At 35.8% G+C, this 22,915-nt stretch overlaps 1 protein-coding gene and 1 pseudogene across 3 annotated transcripts; one reads left to right on the forward strand and one right to left on the reverse strand.

The window, feature by feature from the left end:
• Positions 1-214: 214 nt before the first annotated feature.
• Positions 215-22,846, reverse strand: ECD (ecdysoneless cell cycle regulator). 3 transcript variants are annotated; one of them, XM_033130813.1, is made up of 14 exons: positions 22,636-22,846; positions 21,251-21,468; positions 17,726-17,843; positions 15,513-15,600; positions 15,218-15,396; positions 14,192-14,384; positions 13,499-13,627; positions 11,698-11,826; positions 10,498-10,583; positions 5,364-5,470; positions 5,056-5,233; positions 3,745-3,812; positions 1,939-2,153; positions 215-507 (listed from the first exon to the last, which is right to left on the reverse strand). In XM_033130813.1, exons 2-14 carry the CDS (start codon positions 21,453-21,455, stop codon positions 277-279), a joined length of 1,926 nt encoding a protein of 641 aa, XP_032986704.1. In that variant the 5' UTR covers positions 21,456-21,468; positions 22,636-22,846; the 3' UTR covers positions 215-276. The 3 variants fall into 3 exon arrangements, with proteins under 3 accessions (XP_032986704.1, XP_032986706.1, XP_032986707.1); XM_033130815.1 differs by having other exon boundaries at positions 22,683-22,839; XM_033130816.1 differs by lacking the exon at positions 22,636-22,846 and adding an exon at positions 22,498-22,610.
• LOC117036280 (selenoprotein K-like) lies at positions 18,092-19,475 on the forward strand (annotated as a pseudogene).
• Positions 22,847-22,915: the final 69 nt, after the last annotated feature.

The following is a 22,915-nucleotide window of genomic DNA, read 5'->3' on the forward strand; positions in this document are numbered from 1 at the left end:
ATGTTTAATCCTCAGTAAAAAACACTTAATATTCTAAATATGGAGTTTGTAAATCTCATCTTGGGAGCTTTATCCTTTCTCTTCTTTGTGTGCACTCCTGGGAGATCACAAAGACTTTTGCAGAAAGGGCAACATTTGGGGCTCATGGAGGAAAAGTCTCTGTGAAACTTGGAACAAAGAAACTTTACTAAATGAGTACTCTAAACTAGAAAGGAGCACAATCAGACTCAATATTTATTTGAAAAGAAAAAAAAAGAGAGAGGCTAGGTTTGCTGGCTAATCTTTCTTTGGCTTACTTGTGGGCCTGTGCTCAGTGTCGTCAGGCAGCCACACACCCATGCTCTGTAAAAGGTTGGAGGCAGGTCCTGCCAGTCCAGCTTGGGAACTATATGATTCCAATATATTTGAAACCAGGTTCAGGTCTACATCCACGGGTGTCATAACAGATCCTCCTGCACCGGAATCTTCCTCATCTGAATGGCTATTGGTAGTCTGGGATAGAGGTTCCTTATTCATGGAGGAAAAAGAAAATCATGGGATAATACCGTTAAGTTAGATGGTAGTTAACAATGAAAAGCTAACTTAAGCAACAATGTAAAATTGAATTCCAAATTAAAAAGGAAATATCCTTGTTGATAGAAAGTAAAAATATAGTCTAGTAAACTGTGTAATTTAACACACATTAAAATTTGGTTCCAAAGATTAGAACACACTTCTTTTTACGAAAAGTTTCTACAAATTGAGTGGATTTCTTCCCTATTTTGAAATAGCCCAAGGGAGATAACCAGGGTTAAGGAGGTGCACTTAAGCTTGCCTAAGAATTTTTAAAGAAATAAACATAAAGATGAGTATTACAAAAAAGAATCAATTTTTTTCTAAATGAAAGAAGCCAGGTTCCCCTTGCCCCCACCCCAAAGAAAAATCTTAAAGTAAAAACCTGAAGCTTTTTGAGGTCGAACCACAAAGACTCTGAATTGTTAACTTGAGCCTCTGAGTTTAGTGGTTTGGGAAGGATTTGAAAGTCTGCCGCCTGATATACAGACCTTTGTATCTTTGCTACTCTAAGTGTGGTCCATGGACCAGCAGCTTGTGCATCTTTTAGGAGCTTCATAGAGATGGAAAAATCTCAGGCTACACCCCTGACATACTTAACCAGAATCTCTATTTTAAGGTCTTTAGTTGGCTCATATTCACATTAAAAGTTAAGAAACGCTGCTTTAGATAAATCTGACGTATAGTTTCTATTAGGTTTTGGTAATACTAGAAATGACTATAGTTTTAAATGTGGTTTAGGCGATCAAAGCAAGGGAGTAACATTAATTAAGGGCCCATTACTGGTTTCACTGTTATCCCATTTGGTTCTCATGTTAATTCTATGCCATGAGGATTATTAGTTAATGGATACATTCACAGTGGACAGCTGAGATGGATTTCAAACCCTAACCCATGAGACTCCAGGGTCCATTCTCTTTCCGTAATTTCTCTGTCCAGAATTAGACAGTGCTGGTACAAAAAGTAGGATTAAAAACATAAGTAGAAGATGAATTCTAAATTTGGCCCTAAATTAGGGAAACACACAGAACAAACACTATTAACACTTGAAAATTATTTGGATATTTAAGATCCTTTTTAAAAAATCGATTTAAGCTGTTAGTAGTAGTATACAACCATATACTAATTTCAACACATCACATGACTTTATTTTAAATCCTGATAAATAACACAGAGTAAGTAATATAATTAAGGCTTATGTTTAGGAAAATAAAGTGAATAACCCTTCATCTTATCAGAATCGGGAAAAATCAGCATTCTTATGTATTTCAAATCAAATTCATTACAAAAAAAATTTATCATAAATCACGAAAAAAAAAGATAAAATATGGTTTTAGCTATCCTTCATAATAGACTCAGAAAGGGAAAGAGGTTAAACACACATACCATTTGCTTCTGGGTGGTGAAACTTTTGCCAATGCTGGTATGTGCCAGTTCCTGGTCCATCTGGGCCATATATGACTTGAGATCATCAAGAGTTCCTTTTACAGATGCTTCTCCCCCGTGTTCCTGGGTTTCAAGATCCATGTTATCATCACTATCTAAACTTTCAAAGTCTTCTTCATCCAGGTCGTCGGAGTCCGATTCTTGAGGCCCTGGCCCTACACCCCAACACAGAAAAAGCCACTTGGTAAATTTTTTTTGAGTGATTAAACTTCTCAAAAGAATTCGAATTATTATCTGCAGAAAAGGACCAATATACATAAGCAAACTACTTCACAAAAATCACTTCCAGAAAAGGGTACTGATGGAAGCTATTTGCAGAAAAGTACACAGATTGAACTGAAAGATTTCTCCTTTATTCTATTTTATTAAATGTGAATTAAAATTTTGTACTGAAAAAATTAAAAAATCTACATAATACATGAATACATTCTGATGTAAACATTCAAGCCACATGGAATTATTGTCTCACATTTCACTTTCTTCCCAGAGGTAAGCACCTTCGAACCATATGGTGGGTACCCAGACCTTTATCTATGCAGTTCTGTACATATATATAAACATACAGTTGATTTTATTTTTTACAGATACATATTGAACTATGGTTGCTTTTCACTTATTTATATGTCTTGGAGGTCCTTCTTTGCCAAAACATATAGATTATTTATTAAGACATTCTTAATTATTTCATAATATGGGTGTACAGTTGATCCCTGAACAATGCAGAGGTTGGGATGCAACCCTGTATAGTCAAAAACCCACATATAGCTTTTGACTCCCCCAAAACTTTACTAATAGCCCACTGTTGACCAGAAGCCTACCAATAAGATAGTTGATTAACACATATTTGGTATGTTCTATGTATTACATACTGTATTCTTACACTAAAGTAAGCTAGAGAAAATGACATGTTATTAAGAAAATTACACAGCGGAGAACATACATTTACAGTATTTATTAAAAAACATCCACATATAAGTGGACCCGCACAGTTCAAACCCATGTAAGGGTCAATTGTACAATGATGTATTTAACCATTTCCTTCTTGGTAGGCATTTAGAATATTCCAATTTTTCACTACTACGAAGCTGCAATCACTATCTTAGCAAACATATCTTTTCCAAAGATTCCTGGAAGTGACATTGCTAAGTCACAAGGTTATAAACATTCTTGAGTACCAAACTGCCCTGTGAAAAGATGATTTACACTTCTCGCCCCCAGTTTGAACTATGCTCATTTCTCCGACCCTTGAGAAAACTGGTTATTATCAATCTTTTAAGTCTTTGCCAATATGATGGGCAAAAAAGTAACTTTTTACTTTTATTGTGTATTTACTTGCTTATAGTTAACTATTTTCAAATATTTATTGACTATATTTCTTCTTCAAGGCACTGCCTGTTTATATCCTTGGTTGACTTTTTCAACTGGGCTAGTTGTCTTTTTATTATTAGCATGTAAGTCTAAACAAGAAAAAACAATGTAATATGGGAGCCAAGGTAAACCCTATCTAGACACACAGCATTCACTCATTCAACAAATATTTAATGAACAGCTACTACGTCAGATACTGAGCTAACCATCCTCTGCAAAATCATTCAATAGGGCAATAATTCATGGTTGAAAGTAACTCAAAATCATGAAGAGAAAGCAAATATTTTGTCTTCCAAGAGATCCAATGTTCCAATGCTCTAGCAACAGCCATACTACTTACAGTTTCAAAATGAAAATAAACATCACACTATAACTTACCTAAAATCTTATCAAAATAATTAAGAAAAGAATCTGCATCAAAAGTGATTGGAGCCTCAGAAGGTTCTCTGCAAGATTAAAGGAAAAAGACAGTTTATCCCAAACACAGCTCTTTGAAACTTTTCCTAAAGTGGTGCCACTGTGAGGACCACCACCAGAGATAGAATCTCAAATGAGGTGCAGCAAGGAAAGTTGCAGTTTATATTTTAAAAATCCTTATAACTACTGGTCTTGCAGGGTAACAGAAACGGGAGAAAGACTGATAAAATAAAAGTAAAAATTATACTTTGTTTATACACATTTAACTTATGCTGATTTAGAGCTCGACCCACCCTCCACCTCCCATAAGATATATCTAATATTAGCAAAAGGAGTTATTTATCCAAGTTAATTTAAATAAAGTCTATCTCTTTAAGAATCAAATCTTTCAAAATTAAGACCAAACCTTCCTTTATCTGTTTTCTTAACGAGAGAATATTGAACATAAATTTTAATCTTCTCATGAGCTCAAGAGCATCGACAATAAAGATATATTTGTTGTGCAAGTAACAATTCCATCTACCTTTTTCCTCATTACTTGCCAAATGTAACTTTCCCCTTCTTCTGTTATTATTTCTTCCTCTGATGAACCCTTTTATCCCACTCTTTTGAGTTTGAAGCTTCCAATTTCCTTGCGGGTGGGAGATCAGAAGTCTGAGCTTGCGGAGAGATAGATGTTAAGAGTCCACAAGGTTCTGAGTAAAAGTCTAAAGAGTAAATAATGCCTGACCAATGTGCTATACGCCTGAAGCTGAAGTAGAATAATATTGAATGTCAACTATAACTAACTATATAGGTATATATAGTCACGGGATTGGAGTACACCATAGGGAAGATAGTCGATGGTACTGTAACAGCTATATAAGATGTCAGAGGGGTAGTAGCGTGGGGGTGGGTTATCACTTTATGAGGGGTATAAATGTCTATTACGCTGCTTTGTTCACCTGAAACTAATAAAAAAAAAAGGAAAAAAATAAAAATAAAGAGTAAATAAAGTGCATAGTTGCCCTGCATAGCTCTGGGATGGTGGCTTTGAGATCTGCTGAGTGGTCTCTCTAGCTTACTTCAATGATAGTGAAGGATAAGGTGACCAGAAATCTGCCATCAGATAAGTAAGTTATCATGGTAATAGGCACCAAAAGAGGGAAACAAAGCAGTACAAATAAAGCAGTATGAATCATTAACTAAAAAAAAGTGTGGAACTGGCAGTGATCAATGACTTCAACATCTGGGTTATAACTATTTAAATATTTATACTTTAACACAAATTACCGAGGCAGCTCTGCTCCTTTGTGGGTTGAGACTTTGGATATGAAAGCTTTCATGCTCTTTGAGACTTGAGTTAAGTCATAGCTCTCCTCCTTGGAAACAGACTCTGGTTCTTTTTTGCCAGCAGCTTCCTCCAGTAGCTGGTCCAGCTGATCTGGTGAGACATCTAACCACTGGTCATCTAAAAAAGAAAGCATGATACTGCCATACTACATTCACACGACAAGCATCTTAGGAAAGGACCCTGTGAGACTTAGTGGAATGTTTTCATTTTTTCTAACCCTTCTGCTCTATCCTGGTCCATTACTTACCATCTTCTGGGGGAAGATTAGCTTCTTCCTTCTTAAGCATTTCAATATCAAATGGTATTGTCTGTAATAAGGTTAAGATTTCTTCACCTGGGCTCATAGTAAGAGAGCTATAAAAAAAAGACATAAGTATTTTTTTATAAGAGTGCTCAGAATAATAATCACAAAAATATAATATTTTGAAGTCAAAAGGAATTATCTAGTCTAATTTGTTTTTAAACATTTATTTTAGGATACAGATCGCTTTTCCTCAAATAAAATTTTACCAGGAACTGTAAAATTTAAGAGCTCAAAAAAAAACTGCTGGGGCTGGCCCGGTGGCTCAGGTGGTTGGAGCTCCATGCTTCTAACTCCAAAGGCTGCTGGTTCGATTCCCACATGGGCCAGTGGGCTCTCAACCACAAGGTTGCCGGTTCAACTCCTCAAGTCCCGCAAGGGATGGTGGGCTCTGTCCCCCGCAACTAAGATTGAACATGGCACCTTGCGCTGAGCTGCTGCTCAGCTCCTGGATGGCTCAGTTGGTTGGAGCGTGTCCTCTCAACCACAAGGTTGCTGGTTCGACTCCCACAAGGGATGGTGGGCTGCGCCCCCTGCAACTAGCAACGGCAACTGGACCTGGAGCTGAGCTGTGCCCTCCACAACCAAGACTGAAAGGACAACAACTTGAAGCTGAACGGCACCCTCCACAACGAAGATTGAAAGGACAACTTGACTTGGAAAAAAGTCCTGGAAGTAGACAATGTTCCCCAATAAAGCCCTGTTCCCCTTCCCCAATAAAATCTTAAAAAAAAAAAAAAAAAGGAAGAAAAACTGCTTTGCACAGCAAAGAAAACCATCAACAAAATGAAAAGGCAACCTACTGAATGGGAGAAAATATTTGCAAACCATGTATCTGACAAGGGGGTAATATACACAATATATAAAGAACTCATTTAACTCAAAGGCAAAAAAAAATCTGATTAAAAAACAGAGGACCTGAACAGACATTTTTCCAAAGATACAAACGGCCAATAGGTATATGAAAAGATGCTCAACATCATTAATCATTACAGAAATGCCAATCAAAACAACGAGGTATCACCTCACATCTGTTAAAATGGCTATTACCCAAAAGACAAGAAATCACAAGTGTTGGTGAGGATGTGGAGAAAAGGGAACCCTTGTGCACTGTTGATGGGAATGTAAATTGATGCAGCCACTATGGAAAACAGTATGGAGGTTCCTCAAAAATTAAAAATAGAGTTACCATATTGATTCTGGGTATGTATCCAAAGGAAATGAAAATAGGATATTGAAGAGATATCTGCCCTCCCATGTTCACTGCAGCATTATTCACAATAGCTAAGATATAAAAACAGCTTTAAGTGTCCATAAACAGATAAATAAAGAAGATGTGGTATATATACTGAATAGAATATTATTTAGCAAGAAAGCAGCAAATCCTGCCATTTGCGACAACATGGATGGAACCTGAGGGTGTTATGCTAAGTAAAATATGCCAGACAAAGAAAGACAAATACTGTATGGTATCACTTATATGTGGAATCTGGGGGGGAAAAAAAGTCAAACTCATAGAAACAGAGCACAAAAGTGACTGCCAGGGACTAGTGGGTGAGGGAAATAAGGAGAGGTTGGTAACAGCATAGAAACTTTCAGCTATAAGATGAATAATCTGAGGTTCTAATGTAAACCATGGTGATATAGTTGTTAACACTGTATTACGTAATTGAAATTTACTAAGATAGTAGAACTTAAATGTTCTCAACACAACAAAAAGATGAATATGAGATGATAGACATGTTAATTAACTAGATAGTAGGAATCCTTTCACAATGTGTACATATAGCAAACCACCACAATGTACACTTTAAATAGCTTACAGTTTTGTCAGTTATATGTCAGTAAAGTGGGAAAAAAAAAAGAAAAACTGCTTTTATTGAAATGGAGGCTGGTGGCTCAGAGACCTACCCTTTGGCACTGCAGCAGGCTCCATGGACACTGTCATGCACACTCTCATGGAACACTGTCATGATCTAATATAATTCTTTCAATCTGTACGTATCTTACACAGAAGAAAAGAAAATCCAGAGGAAAGTATGAACAAAAATTAATCTGTTAGATTAATTTATATTAAATTATATGCTAGGCTGGCACTTGAAATACATTTTCTTATTTAGGCCTCTAATTACTATTATGAGGAGGTATATTATATATACATGTAATAATCCTGTTTTAAAGATGAGAAAACCAGTACCCAGTAAAGTTCTACAATTTTTGTAAGGTCATTTAGTTAGACTGAGCAAAGGCTTGAGATCAAGTCTTCTGATACTATTTTGTGCTCTTCCTATTATAAACTGATGAGGAAATATACAGAGATCATTTATATGAGTGAGTTATTTTATGATCGTGATGTTACTTGTTATATAAATTGATGAAACTCTGTCTGAACTAGTTAGAAAGGAGCAAATCAAGTCATATAATGAGCTTGCATTCATTTAATAAACATTTGCATACCTTGCGAAATCATGTAGGTGATAAAAAAAAATTGTCCTTACTCCATATTAGTAGGAGAGAGAAATTAGTAGGAGGGAGGAAAGAAATATATAAATAATCATAATTACAAATTATATAAAGTTGTATAGGAATACCAAATACTACAGAGAGTCACAGGAAAAGGTAATTAAATTCATTGGGGGCAGAGTAGTTGAGAGAGAGAGAGAGAGAGAGAGAATATGGAAGAGCAGATTAGGCCTTAAAGAACACGGAGGATTCTGACAGGTAAGGCAGGGTAGAGAAACTTCAGGCAGGGGGAAATGAGCAGTTGCATAGAGGCAGGGAAGTGAGGAACATGTTCAGAGAGCGAATGGCGTTCATTTTGGCTGAAGCGTGGAACCTGAGGCTGAACAGAGGACTGGGATGAGAGCACCGGGAGCCTAAGAGGGCTGAGAAGTTTGGGTTCGATGAAACAAGCAGTGGGTGACCACTGATGACTTCTTTGCTATTTTTAATTTTTGTTTTAAGAGATTTAAACAATATAGAGACGTTCTAAAGATAACAACAAAACCATATACTTACCACCCAGAATAATATTGTCATATATACTTCTCATCAAAATATATGATTACATTTATACATTTATTATAAAAACTTAAACTAGTAACATGTGCATGTACTTTAAAAAACATATTCTAGATAAAGCTAATGTTTCCTGTGACCAGCACTAGCAGTTCCAATCCATTCTCCTGCTGCCCAGAGGTGACTGCTCTCACAAGTATCGTTCTGGGCACGTGCGTGCATGTATGTGTGTGCGTGCGTGTGTGCGTGCATGTGTGTGTGTATGTGTGTGTGTGTGTGTGTGTGTTTCTATGTTGTATTTGCAGTTTGTTTTCTTTACCTGGAATGTTATTCCCACAAATACCTGATACCTGTACACCTCATTCCCTCACTTCATTCAGGTCTCTTCTCACTGGAACTACTATTATCATATATTTTTTCCTTCTTACATCTTCTGTTTGCTATAATGAATGAATATGTTAATTGTATAACAAACTTTATTATTTAAAAAGAACTACCTAACCACCAATCTATCTTATTTTGTGGGAGAAGACCTAACTCTCCTGCATATAAGTCAAATTTCTTAATTTCTCTTCAACCCAAGACTGTAAGATAACAGTTCTCAACAGGAGTGGCCTCCTAGATGCAGAGAGGAATCATCCCGGGGAGATTCCCCTAATATGAGGCTATCTCCCTTACTCTCCTGACTCCATTTCCCAAGTTTTCTTAAATGATACCCTAAGAAGGCACCCTCTTTTCCATCAATTACTGACATAACACTGATGGGAATGGGACAAAGGTGCCCCTACACACTTGGGGAAGAGTAAAGACTGCTCTAAAGTCATTACCACCTCACAGACAACTGATCTCTCAGCATCAACTTGGCTTCACACAGTCTTCAAAGAACATTATTACACAAATCCATGGTGTTTAAAGTGTTGACAATATGCCTGGGGCTCAAAACCAGATCAGTTTGACTAAAAAAAAAAAACTAGAGCCCACAACAAAACAAAAACCACAAACACACAACTTGGGACCTTTTTAATCATAACATACACAAAGGTATTTCTTTCATGTTATCTTTAAGTATCTCAAATTCAATTTTGCAAACAAATTATAATTTTTTCCACTACTCAAATTCTGACCTTTGATTCCTCCACGCAATAGACTTCGTGCTTGAGCTGTATTTTCCTGGTGCCACACTGACAAGGAAGTGTCCTCAGCGGACAAAGATAAAGCGGACCTCACCAAATGCGATTTTCTTCTTTCAAGGGTACTATTCCCTCCAATTTTTGCCTGATTTTTGTTGTCTTCAAATAATTTTTATATTCTGCCCAGGGTTTGTAATTGTAATCGGCAGGGGACAGTCCAATATGTTACTTCAATACTACCAGAACTAAAACTCAACTTTATTAAATTTTAAAGGGGTGCCATTTCCTTCCAACCCTGTGTTCGTTTCTTTCCTCCCCTAGGAAATGTGTAGTAGGTTAGAATGAGATTTGATTTGGAAGCTGAATGTCTGCTTCATCCTATGTTTCAGAACCACTTAAAATAGCTAAACACAGCCTAGAACTCCTATAGGAATTAAGCACTTGGCTCAATACCAGGATTGCCTGAGTTTGAATCCTAGGTCTGTCGTTTATTAGCTGTGTGACCTTTGACAGATTACTTTCTCTCTCTTGGCCTCAGCTTCTCAGCTGTAAATAGGGAACAATAACAATTGTACTTATTTCACAAGGCTGTAATGGGGGACTACACAAGTTTAAAGTGGCCTCTGCTTTCTAAGTACTCAATAAATGTTAGCCATTATACGGTGGTGGTGGTGGTACTGGTGGTGCTGGTGGTGCTGGTGATAGTGCTGCTGCTGCTGATGGTGGCGATGATGATGATAGATACCAGTGCCAAAGATCTTCTGTCACAACACCTCTCCCCCAACCACAACCCTGTCAGTAGTCGTGACCCTAGCCATTAACTGTTTAAACATGTAAACTCCAACCTCTGCAACTATCCTTAGGAGTAAGTAACTCCTTAACTTCTGGCCAGTTACCACTCCGCTGCCATGATTAAGTAGTGCTAAACTCACCTTTCCGGCTGGTTTACTGAGAGTTGGAAGTAGTTCTTTGCCATTTCTACTCTTTCCTGGTACTGTGCAGAACCTTCTATGAGTCCCTAAAAAATAAATAATGGCCTATCAGAGCATTATTTACATGCTGTTATTAAAAATAACATGCTCACCAGCAACTTTCAGGGAGGTGGTGTATGGTATGTAACATATTGTTCAGGAATCGTGAGGCCTGAGTCCTAGTACCAGTTTTGTCATTAATATATCTGTTTGGGCCTCCATTTCTTCAAATAAGAGGACCAGGTTAGATGTAATGATTCCTAATCCTTTTCACCATTAAGGGCCTCTTTTCAATTTGGAAGGTTTTCTACCATTTTCCATTATTTAATTAGTTATTAAGAAACAATTGATTAACCAGTATTAATTTATAAAACAAAGTACAAACAGAGCCAAAAAATAGCATAATCCCACCTTAACTATGATTTGTTTTTCACATGCATATTTATAGTGGCATTCATACTTAATATTTTATACTCTTTAAAAAATATACTACATAAATACTTTTCTATATTGCTGCACACAGTCTTTATAATCCTCATATTCTTATGGACTTTTCTACTTCTTGGATGTTTCCTTAAAATAGATTATTGAAAGTGAAGGTTCTGCGTTTGACTCTTTCTATAGCTCTTGGGACACACTACTACGTTACTTTCCAGTTAAGTTTCTACGAGTTTACAATGTTATCAGCAATGAATAGAAGTATTAATTTCACCATACTCTCAACAGCACTGAATATCGTTCACATCCTTTTTTACATGCATGAGAAACAGTCTTTATTACTGTGTTCATATGCATATCTTTACTACTTGCGACAGTGAATATTTTAAGGGAAATTTACTAGTTATCTTTCTGTAGTATTTTAAATCCCTGTCTTTGCTAATTTTGCTATTTGGAGTCTTCACATTTGCTTTATAGATTTGTGAAAGTTGTTCATCTGACACAAATAATAACTTTTATCATTTTATAAAAATGTTATGTCTTTCTAATACTGGAAACAGTTCATAGACACCTCCTCATTACCACTCAACTAGAACGGTTCCTTTAAATTCTAGCTCCTATAATTATGTTACATATTAAAAATGGACCATAAAAAAGGACTTTAAATCATTGGCTTGATTATACCTGGATAGTATAATTTTTAAAATACATTGCAAGTCCTACCTTAAAGTAATCATTCTTTTTTAGACTTTCAAGGAAGCCAGCCCACAGTGGTGAGGTAGTCACAGAGGATTTTTTGGAGTCAGAAAAATGTGGGCTACATTTGGAGCATAGAATCTCAAATCCGTGAGCCTAGAGGGAATAGATAAAATTTTTATTATTAGGTTACTTTCTTTCCATTTAGTCACACTCAAGAATTAGGTGACTGGACACATGGGCATGTGGACATTTATAACACTTTGAATTTTATGAAAAATATAACTTTATTTCCAAGTTTCTTAATCTCTATAGATTACTAAAAATTATAAAGGGAAAGCAAATAATACAAAACAAGGATTCTTGTTCTCTTCAGAGAGATTTATTTTCTCGCTGATTATAAAACCAGAAATTTAAACTTATTTCTTATTTACTTAAAAAAGGCTTGTAGAAGGTTTCTTGTCTGTCTAACAGAAACTATAAATTAATTGAGGATGGTCTCAGACATATTAAACGGAGAGAATCACTTTATTTTAAGAGTCCTTTGGTTAAAAAATATAATTAATGCACGTGGCAAAATAATTCCAACAGGAAGCTTCCCTGATCACTCCAGAGGAAATGACTTTTACTGATTTCTTCCATATCCCTTTAGAAGTAATCTGTGCACTCAAGCAGATATGTGTGTGTCTGTATATTCTCTTACTCCATCCCTTTTGTTATTAAATGGCAACATACACAGTTCTGAACCTTGCTTTTTCACTTAGTCATATGCTTTGAAGATCATTTCATATGAGCACACATAAATTTAACCATCTCATTTCATAAACAGACCATAATTTAACTATTTCCCTACTATTTATTAGACATTTAGGTAGTTTTCAGTCTTTTGCTACTACAAACACTGCTGTCATGAGTATTGTCGTATATCTTTGTGCACATGTAAACTACATGGAGGATAAATTTCTGAAAGTGAAGATGCTGACCAGAAGGGTCTGGCATTTTAAATGCTGAAGAATATTGACAAATTTTGTTCTAAGAGATTGAATCAATTATATTCCTATCAATAATGTTTGTGAGTACTATCTCTTTCTTTACACATGTTCACCAATCCAGTATATATTAACATATTTTTTAATACTTGCCTATCAAATAGTGAAAATACTATTTTGTAGCTTTAAATCACATTTGTTTTATTATATGAGCAAAGGTCAACATATTGCATATGTTTAGATTAAAAATCAGTTGTATTTCCTGTTCTATGGACTATCTTTTCATAGTTTCTGAACATTTTTTAATTAATTGATTAGTATTTTTTTCATATTAACTTGTAGAAACTCTATATATTAGAGGAAGCAGCTCTTTGCCACTTAAATTGAAAATAACAATACTTTCTCCATGTTTACGTTCTTTAGACTTTATTTATGGGGTTTTTCTTTCCCACACAAAAATGTTTAATTTTTACATAATCAGACTTATCAATCTCTTCTTTTAGAGCTTCTGGTTTCAAGTTATGCTTAAAAGGCCTCTTTCATACTCAATTATCAAAAGTTGTTCTGTGTTTTCTTTCAAATTTTATGGTTTCAATTTTTTTTTATTTAAATATTTGTTCCAACTGGAATTTATTTTGGTTTAGGTGTGAGGGAATCAATTTTAATATTTAAATGGCTTCACATTGTTCTGCCATTTATCCTTCTTATTTGAAATGTCACATTTTACTATATTTTAACATAAATAAGGTATATTTCTAGACTTTCTATGCTATGCCACTATTCTGTTAAGAGCCCTTTTATATAAAGGAAGAAAATAAAATTTTCTGGTTCAACATTACCAACTTCATGCCCAATTCATGGGCTCGGTATTGGGGATGAGATGGAGCAGGCAGCTTGTATCCACTCCGCCGGTCTGGCATAAACCTTTGTTGCATCAACTGTGCATACAGACATTTAGTGAAGGTAACCTGGACATTGGAACACAAAAGAGATGAGTCTTTTCCCGAAATTAAAAATTTGAATATCACTTCATAGTCAATAACAATAACTTCATTTATGAGCTTCACATTCATACGAAATGTAAAGACGATCCAACCTATTCGCTGCCTGGATTTCTTAGTCACAGCTTTATTGCAATATAACTCATATGCCATAAAATTTACCTTCACAGTCACCAATGGAATTCTAAAGTTATCACTAATGGAATTCTTATCATTAGTTACATAAATGACAATTTTTATGGGTAGAACATAAAAAATAATTCTTATTTCTCTGAAAGAAATGAAATGTTAAGAAGGAAATTATTCAAATCAGGAAAATATGGTCAGAAATAGCTAGAAAACATTGAGATATAAAATAGGGAGTCAGGTCTCTTGAAATCGTCCTCTACTGGATGGGAGAAAAAAGGGGGAAAAAATGTATTAATTTACTGTGAGGAAACAGAATATTTCCAATTTTTTTTCTAGTGAACAATTAAAATAATGTTCAACTCTTCAGTCAGAGAAATTAAATGACCAAGGGGGATATCTTACCGACGTCATTATTCGTGTCTCAGGCAAGAATGTCTTGAAAATACGACAGGCACGCAGGTCAATGGGGTCCCTTAGGTAAAATGCCTGGACTCCTGCAGCCACCAGTCTGGGCTGCTGCTTTAGCACTGCTGCAATGCCAGCCGGAAGGAAGCAGTGCGCTCGATGAAGGGAGGCTTGAATTTTGTCTGGGTATCTGTGACAGGTAGCATAATTACTTTTATTTTATGATATGATATGTAAAAAAATTTAGAATGCTTATACCATTTACTTCCCCCTTAATATCTATCTTGTCTTGGTTCATCAAGAGATGTAAAGAATGACAACAGTGGTGAAGATAAAGATACTGTATATACTAAAGACTACACGAAAGAATAGAGGGAAAGAAAAAGTGGGAACAAATGGAAAATTTAAAAAAGGGTTAACATGGTTCAATAAAAACACAAAAAACTCTACTTTGGAAGAAGGATAAAATCAGAACTTCTAAAAAAAGTGCTACAAAGTATACTGAAATAAAGCTAAAAGAGATTTTTAATATTATTAAGAACTGAATGGTGCTAAACTTTTAACAGGTACTCAAATTTGAATGGGTGAACTAATATGTTATTAGGCTAAGGCCTTCTCTTCTGAATAGAGGCTAAAGTGCTTCATATAGTCCAAAGAATCCCATATGTAGCCCCAGAACCACAGAAAAAAACCTGAGCATTGTGCTGCCTTAAGTTTTCATTTCTAAACGTCTCAAAATTTTTATCTATGTATATAGATGATATTTTGCCACAATATCTAAGGTAAATAAATGCAAACATATTGGGACTGGATTATAATACTTTTAAATAAGAATTATAAGACATATATCTTCTTGATTTTAAAATATATAAGTATTACTTGTTAGTCAATTTCATGAAGGATGAATACAGAATGAAAATTAGCATTAACCTAGGTGAAAGAAATTCTACATTCAACAAAAGACTTGAGCTGCACTAAAGCAAAAGGTTCCTCAACTAGCAATGAAAGGTGTTTTTTTTTTACCCTCTGATGCGCCTATTCACAGCAGCTCGGATAGATTCTGAAGCCAAAATCTTTTCAGGGTGTGTTGAGATTATATTCAATGCTTGTGGGATTGTTGGGGGTGTGGTGGGTAACCAGGATACTGCTCCAGGTTTCCTTGGTGCAGGAATAATGCACAACTCCCCATGGCAGAAAAACACCTGGAAAATGATAACACTTCAATTTTCATACTAGGCACTGACATATTCTAGGTACTATGAAAAATGCTGCAACGTGATTTCATCTCTGTAAATTTTCGAAACTTGGGAATACTTACTCTATTGGCACTATTATCAGGATCCAACCATTTAGGGAGAAAGTCAGCAGCTTCTATTAACAAAAATTCACCATCATTGTCTTCAATCCTAATGAAAAAGAAGTTCTAATTTTGTGTTCTGCTGATAATCAAAACATGTTGTTTGCAATATGCATTTTCATTCGTCTTAGTAAACATTTGAGTATGTACCATGTATAGAATGCTATAATAAAGCTAATGTTTAAGATACCATTAAGTACAGAAGAAGACAGTAAGATTGTATGGAGGAGGTGAAGAGAAAATAAGTACACAAATAAATAAGAGTAGGCAAAAACATGAAAAAAATACAAAGTACTATAGGATTTCAAAAGAAAAAAAAACAATCACATACAGCCAAGGTTAAGAACGCCTTTGTGGAGGAGGTGTTATTTGGGCTTTGAAAGATAATTTTGTTTTGCATCATGTTTTTTAAATTTAAATTTCTGAATAGATAATAAAGTCAAATGGCTAAAACTTAAAAAAAAAAAAAGATACACAAAAAGTTACACAATGAAAAATCTTCCTACTTTTGTCCCTATATGCCCAACTCCTACCCCTCCACCACTGTTATTTCTTATTTATCCTTCTAGAGTTTGCTTATGCAAAATCTGGCTAATAGGAATATAAATTCTTATTTTCTCCTCTTGTCACACAAAAGGGAATATATTATATACACTGTTCTAGGTTTTTTCACCTTTAATGGAGAGAGATGTAGGGAGAAAAGGAGAGACATTCTCGAGAGAGGGAACAACATAAGCAAAGCCATGGAGGGAAAACTGACGCAGGCTATTTGGAACGATAACTAGTAAAGAACAAGATTAGAGAATCGCAGTTACATCATTTTGTGAAGAGCTTTAAATGTCGACAGAATCAATGAGAATGAGCTCAGTTTCAAAGACAAAAACAATGAAAGGTTTTAGAGTAGGGTAGTAAAATGGTGAGGGCTCTACCTTAGGAAGATTAATGCATACATAGAGGAACAACTTCTTCCTTATTCTAAAGTTTTTTTTTAAACTTCCAAGACAGTAGATATCTATTATTTAAAGAGCTTTTACAGGCCTGGTGTGTAGGAATGCACCATCTCTATATAAACATCAAACTCTGCATACAAAAGGTATTGCCCTCTCCTTATTATACTTGTAAAGACAGAAACTGATATTTTTGTGTTTGTTCATTTAAAATTCTATCATTTATTAAGAAAGTATTGCTAATTATTTTAGGTATGGTAACACTAGTGTTTAAAATAAAGAGTTCTTACTGCTTAGATTTACATCCTGAAGTATTTAAAGATCAAATGGCATAGTATTGGAGATTTGCTTTAAAATAATCTTGCTGCGTAGTGGGGAAGTAAGGGGAGGGTATATGAGTAGATAAATAAGAATGACCATGAGTTGATAATTGTTGAAGCTGGGTGATGGGTTCACGTGGATTAATTCTCTCTACTTTTATGTGTGTTTGAATTTCGATATATGAATAAGTTTTCAAAGCTGTTGTTGTTACTGTTTTTCTTTTTGCTCTTCTGAGGAAGATGTTGGGTGGGTAGAAAAAGATCAGAATTCGGGGGCTGACTAGGAAGGAAAACTAGGGCATGTGCAAATGGGTGGAACGCCCTCTGCTGGCAAAATTTGGTAATTACAGAGAACTATCAGTTCGCATTTTAAAAACTGAATTAGAATTTACTTTCCTCCTATACAATTGTTCACTGATTTCTCTTTAAATTTTTCTGTATACGATTTATCAAAAAATATAGATATGGCCTAGTAGAGGAAAATATAGTTTAAAAAAATCTATGTAATATGTATGTGTATGTATATATGAGTATGTATTTTTTAATCCACAAGAAATTTGATGATGACTTCTAAGAAGTCAGAGCAGTACACCATTTGTATTGTTTGAATTTTGTTTACCGTATGTATTTGTTCTTTCATAATGAGAGTTACAAGAAAGAAAACCTAAAACAAGCAGGTTTTGTTTGAAATTTTTTAGAAGTTGAACTCTCCAATGATACTTTCATTTTTCCTCAAGAAAAGAAAGTCACAAGAGAAAAGGAAGAAAACACAGAAGTCATTTTAAAAATCTATGTCCCTGATTTGTGCAATTTCTACTAGACTACAGAAAAAAATTACTAAATGGATAAAAATGGTATCCTTTTCAGGAACAGAATCCCTTTAAAATTATTAAAATAATTATAATACCTTGCTACCAATTCTGGAAATTCCTTTGTAATTTGCTTTACTATATAAACAATAAACCATTCATCCTCAATGTTATCCCCAAACTTTGTCATGCCAAACAGATGAGCAGGAACACCTCCTAGAAACAAGAGAAAAGCAATCATATAAACAAATAAATTTGTCACTACAAATAAAAATACAAGTTAATCATTCAATTAAACACACATTCACTGACTATGCTCTAGGTACTATCCTGGGAGCTGGGGTTGCAATCCTGAACAAGATACAAGAAGCCTAATCTTGAGTAGCTGAGGAGTTAGACAACAGGAGATAGACAACTAAGTCATCTCAAAACAAGATGAAGAACAGAGGTATGCACTGAGGACTATGGAAACACAAAGGGTATGGTATATATTCCTCTGGAAGATTGACCAGTAGTATGCTTTCCACAAAGAGAATAGTATGTGCAACGGTACAGAGGTGTGACAGACAATTGAGTGTTCTGGGAATATCAGGAAGTAAGATTTACACAGAGTAGAATTTTCAAACACATGCATTATCCAAAAATATGTAGAAATTAAACAACATACTCTTATACGGCCAATGGTCAAAGAACTCACAAGGGAAATTAGAAAATATCTTGAGACAAATAAAAACAAAAATGCAATATACCAAAATGTGTGGGATGCAATGAAGCAGTGGTAAGGGAAGTGTATAGTAACAAAAGATCTCAAATCAACAACCTAACTTTACACCTTAAGGAACTAGAAAAAGAATAAACGAAATTCAAAGCTAGTAGAAGGAAGGAAATAATAAAGATTAGAGCAGAGATAAATGAAAGAGAACAGAGAAAAAGAACAAAAGCAACTAAACTGAGTTGGTTTGTTGAAAAGGTCACCGAAATTGACAAAACGTTAGTTAGATTAAGAAAAAAGAGCGAAAACTCAAATAAAATCAGAAATGAAAGACAACACTGTGAACAATTGTATACCAATAAATTGGATAACCTAGAAGAAATGGATAAATTCCTAGAAACATACAACCTATCAAGACTGGATCGAAAGGAAATAGAAAATCTGAACAGACCTGTAACGAATAAGGAAATTGAATCAGTAATCAAAATTTCCCAACAACAAAAAAGCCCAGGACTAGATAACTTCACTGGAGATTCTACCAACCATTTAAAGAATTAACATCAATACTCCTCAAACTCTTACAAAAAATTGAAGAGGAGGAAACACTTCCAAACTCATTTTATGAGGCCATTATTGCCCTAATACTAAAGCCAGACAAAGTCAATACAAGAAAACCAGAACCAATATCCCTGAGGCAGAAATCCTCAACAAAATACTTGCAAACTGAAGTTCCAGAGGCGGGAATAAGAAGCAAGACGGTTTACATCTCAAATAGACAAGTTTTGGACAGCTGGCGTTAATCCCCAGGGAGATTATCTTTGATCGTAGATTTCTTCTGGAATAGCTGAGTTCGTGGTTTTGTTTTTCAAAACTCTGCTTCAGCAAGATGTGAAAAAGAGAAGAGGCTACAGACACTCATCTGATTGCAGATATGACGATGGAAGAGGGCCCCCAGGAAACCCCTCCCCTCCCCCGGAAGAATGGGTCCAATTAATCATCTGCCTGGTCCTAATCCTCCTCCGATGGCTGGTGATGAGGAAGGTAAATGTGCTGTAAGAAGCAGACAACTGGACACGCACATTCAGAGCAGAAGGAAGCCATCAAGCAGTGGAGGGCTGACCAGGCTGGACAAGTAGATGAACGTGTACGTCTAAACAAGGATTGCTCTGTGTCTCCGCACATGAATGAGGTCGTGCGGGGAATTCCTTCACAGGGATCTGGCATGCCTGACAGGCAGTTCTATAAATGCACACGTCTGTCTCATTCTCTTTCTGTATAGTTTATTAAAGTAGTAATATAGTTTTAATAAGTAAATATTTTTAGGTTACAAAACTGACTTCTCATCTTTGTATAAATAAAAAAGGCAAAAACTCTGAATTTGAAGAAAAATAAAAGTCTGGGTATTTAGTAAAAAGCAAACAAACAAACAAACAAAAAATCAACCACCAGCAAACTGAATTCAGTAACACAGTAAAAGGACTGTACACCATGACCATGTGAGATTTATTCCTAAAATGAAAGGACAGTTCGATTATGAAAATCAATCAATACAATATACCAACACTAAGAGAATGAAGGTCAAACAAGTGCATTGTAAAGTGTCTCAAGGGCTGCTGTGCCAAAAAAAAATGGGAAGAGCCCAACCACCTCTTCTTTTCCCCACCCCAGATCTCCCAAGTTTCTTAAACTAGAGAAACTCCAATTAGAGTATCTATTTCTATTTATCTTATATATTAAACTTCAATTTGAACTTCATCCAGAAGCAATGGAGACCTGTTCAAGTATGTTAGGCAAGGGAGTGCCATGATCAAATTTGTGTTTCTCAAAGATAAATTTAATAGTGTGAGCAAATGGATACTCTAGAACCAGAAAGGTTAGGTGGCTGTTATAATCTTCCAGATGAAGAGCTAAACAGAGGGCCTAGACTGCAGCCAAACACATGTAGAGAATGAGTCACATTTTAGAAGAAAATCACACTAGGATTTAATGCCTGACCGACCATGGTGAAGAGTTGAGTATACTTTTCAATTACTAGCTAGTTTGGATATAACTAGGTAGATGGCGATGCTATTAAGCAAGATGAGAAAACACTGGGTAAAAATTATTTTCTAGAAAAAAGAGAAGTTGTTTTTGGATGTGCTGCACTAATGTGACGGTGCTCTTACCAATAAATATCACATGTATTTTATTAACAGGAGTTCAATAAAATTATAGCTGGGAAGACATGTGGCAACTGTTAGCCAGAAGGTAACAGATAAGCACTAGATTGAAAACCAGACTAATGGTATCATAAGATGCCTCATGATGAAACAAGACCTCACCTAAGTCTCTGCATGAGTGGAGCCTTGGTCACCAAGCCACGTTTATTTCTTTAGTAAAGCTAAAGAAATTATAGGACAAAATGCTGTATTTGGCCAGAGGTCAGATCTCAACAACCAACAACACAGAGAAGACAGTGAAGGAACCTCAAAATGCTTCTGAACAGCAAATAATGGTCATAAAGCCCAGTTACTTCTTGTTATAAGCCAGGCAAAGCCACTGCTAGATCCCGACCAAAACAACTTTGTAAAAAAAGGCAGCCTACTAAACACATCATCAATAGAGAGGAATGCAGAGTAATAGCTAAAGATACATTATAGCACAGAAAAGTTCAAAAGAATAGCCACGAGTTTAATAATGTTGTATATGTTAGCTCCTAAGGTAATGACTATTAGAAAGTTTTCATCAATATGAATAAAAAATAAAATGTAAGGGCTTAACTGAATATAGGGAAGCATCACTAATCTGAAAAGTTCAGGATATAAATCTCCTGATAACACTGAATGAACTATGGGCTATTATACATCACTGTTGTCAGAGTGACATTAAAGGCCACACATATCAAATCAAAATAAGTAAAAGTCTTCCTAACCTTTTCCAGGTTTGTATTTGAGATTGAAAGGCTGATTTTGCCAGATATAAGGAAACAGCATAGGTGCAAACTGGGTCATTATTCTCTCAATATACTTTTGAAGAATCTCTTTGTGTTTTTCTGGGTCCCTTGGTTCATCTGGTATCAGGAACAGGCGGTACTCCACAGTGTCTTCCACTGTAGCAAGCTTCATATTTTCCTCCATTCTTCTTTGAAAACTACATTTAAAGTTGCAACAATATAAACCACACAATACAATGCAGAAGTAATATCCCATTCCCTGAACTATTCTAGGTGATTCCATTAACAGTTTTCCAAAATTCAGTTATCCACACATCATCATCATGATTTTTGCCTTGCCCACGTACCAACTATGGTAATTTATTAAAGTTCTTTTAATAACATTTTCGTACTTAAAATTGCTCTTTATACTTAAAATTACATTAAAAGAACTTTTAATATAATACAACGAAGGAAATCCAGTATCACATTCCCAAATTAACTAATAATTATGTAAGAAAAAATAAAAAATTGCCTTTGTAGATGCAGTGGTATGTGTAACACACTTTGAGAACACTGCACTAACATATTCTATTTAGTCCCAGTTTTGCCACTAATTAGTTGTATCATTTGGGCACTTCACTTTCTCTTTCTGGGGATTTTTCTTTAATTGTAGAATTAGAGTTATTCTACCATTTCTAGAATCCTTCCCCGGTTTTAACGTTTATTATTTAAATGCTCTTCAGAGCAATCTCCCTTACTCTGCAGAATTTCAATCTCTCCCTTTTATGAACATTATAAGACATAGGGGAATTCAAAACTATGAAACATCCATGTCCTATCATCTCATCCCAAAACAATTAGCCCATGGCTTTTGATCCTCCAGCTCTGTCCTAAATTTGCCCCTTTTTCAGATCTCGGGGGGGAGCTGAGTATATACAGCTCTGATATACTAAGAAGTGGTAGATATCTCTTTATTTTCTAAGGGTTTCCCTTACAAACAAAAGTACTACAGTAGTTTATTATCGCTGCCAGGTGATGCTTGATAAAGAAAGGCATTGCACTAGATGGCCCACTCTAATTCGATTGTCTCGGCTTTCTAACGGATTAGAAAGACAAAGTCGAGAGGAACCTGCTATCCAGACAGCCATTCACCACAGGCTGTCCAAATCATTATTTGGCCTTTCAACCCAGAGGGGCAGACGATTATTCTACCCACTCAACCACCCACATAATACCAAGCACACCTTATTGTGAAGAATTTAGTGTCAGAACTGTAAGGAAGTCTGAGGTCAGTCAGGCTAACTCTTCACTGTACAAACGAGAAAACCGGGGGCACTCAGAGACGCGACCGAGCCCCCGAGGCCTGACTGCTCTTTACTCACACAGGCTCTCTCCTTCCATCTGACAAAATGAAGCCAATTCCGCTTACGGTTCTAGGGCCCCTCCAACGCGTGTCTGCAGCAGCACCTCTCCTCAGTCGCTCCTCCCACCACGTGAGGTAGTCGGGAGCTGCGAGCAGCCAGCCGCCAAAGCCTTCCCCAAACTCGGTCCAGTCGCCAGTCTGGAACCTGAAGCTCTTGAGAAAAAGTCGGACCCTGCTCAGCGCCGGAACCCCCGGCGTCGTCACTGCTGCGCGTCGGCGGGATCTTTAGGCTGGTGCCT

The sequence above is a fragment of the Rhinolophus ferrumequinum genome, chromosome 16 (genome assembly GCF_004115265.2).
Source record: "Rhinolophus ferrumequinum isolate MPI-CBG mRhiFer1 chromosome 16, mRhiFer1_v1.p, whole genome shotgun sequence".
NCBI classification, from domain to species: domain Eukaryota; kingdom Metazoa; phylum Chordata; class Mammalia; order Chiroptera; family Rhinolophidae; genus Rhinolophus; species Rhinolophus ferrumequinum.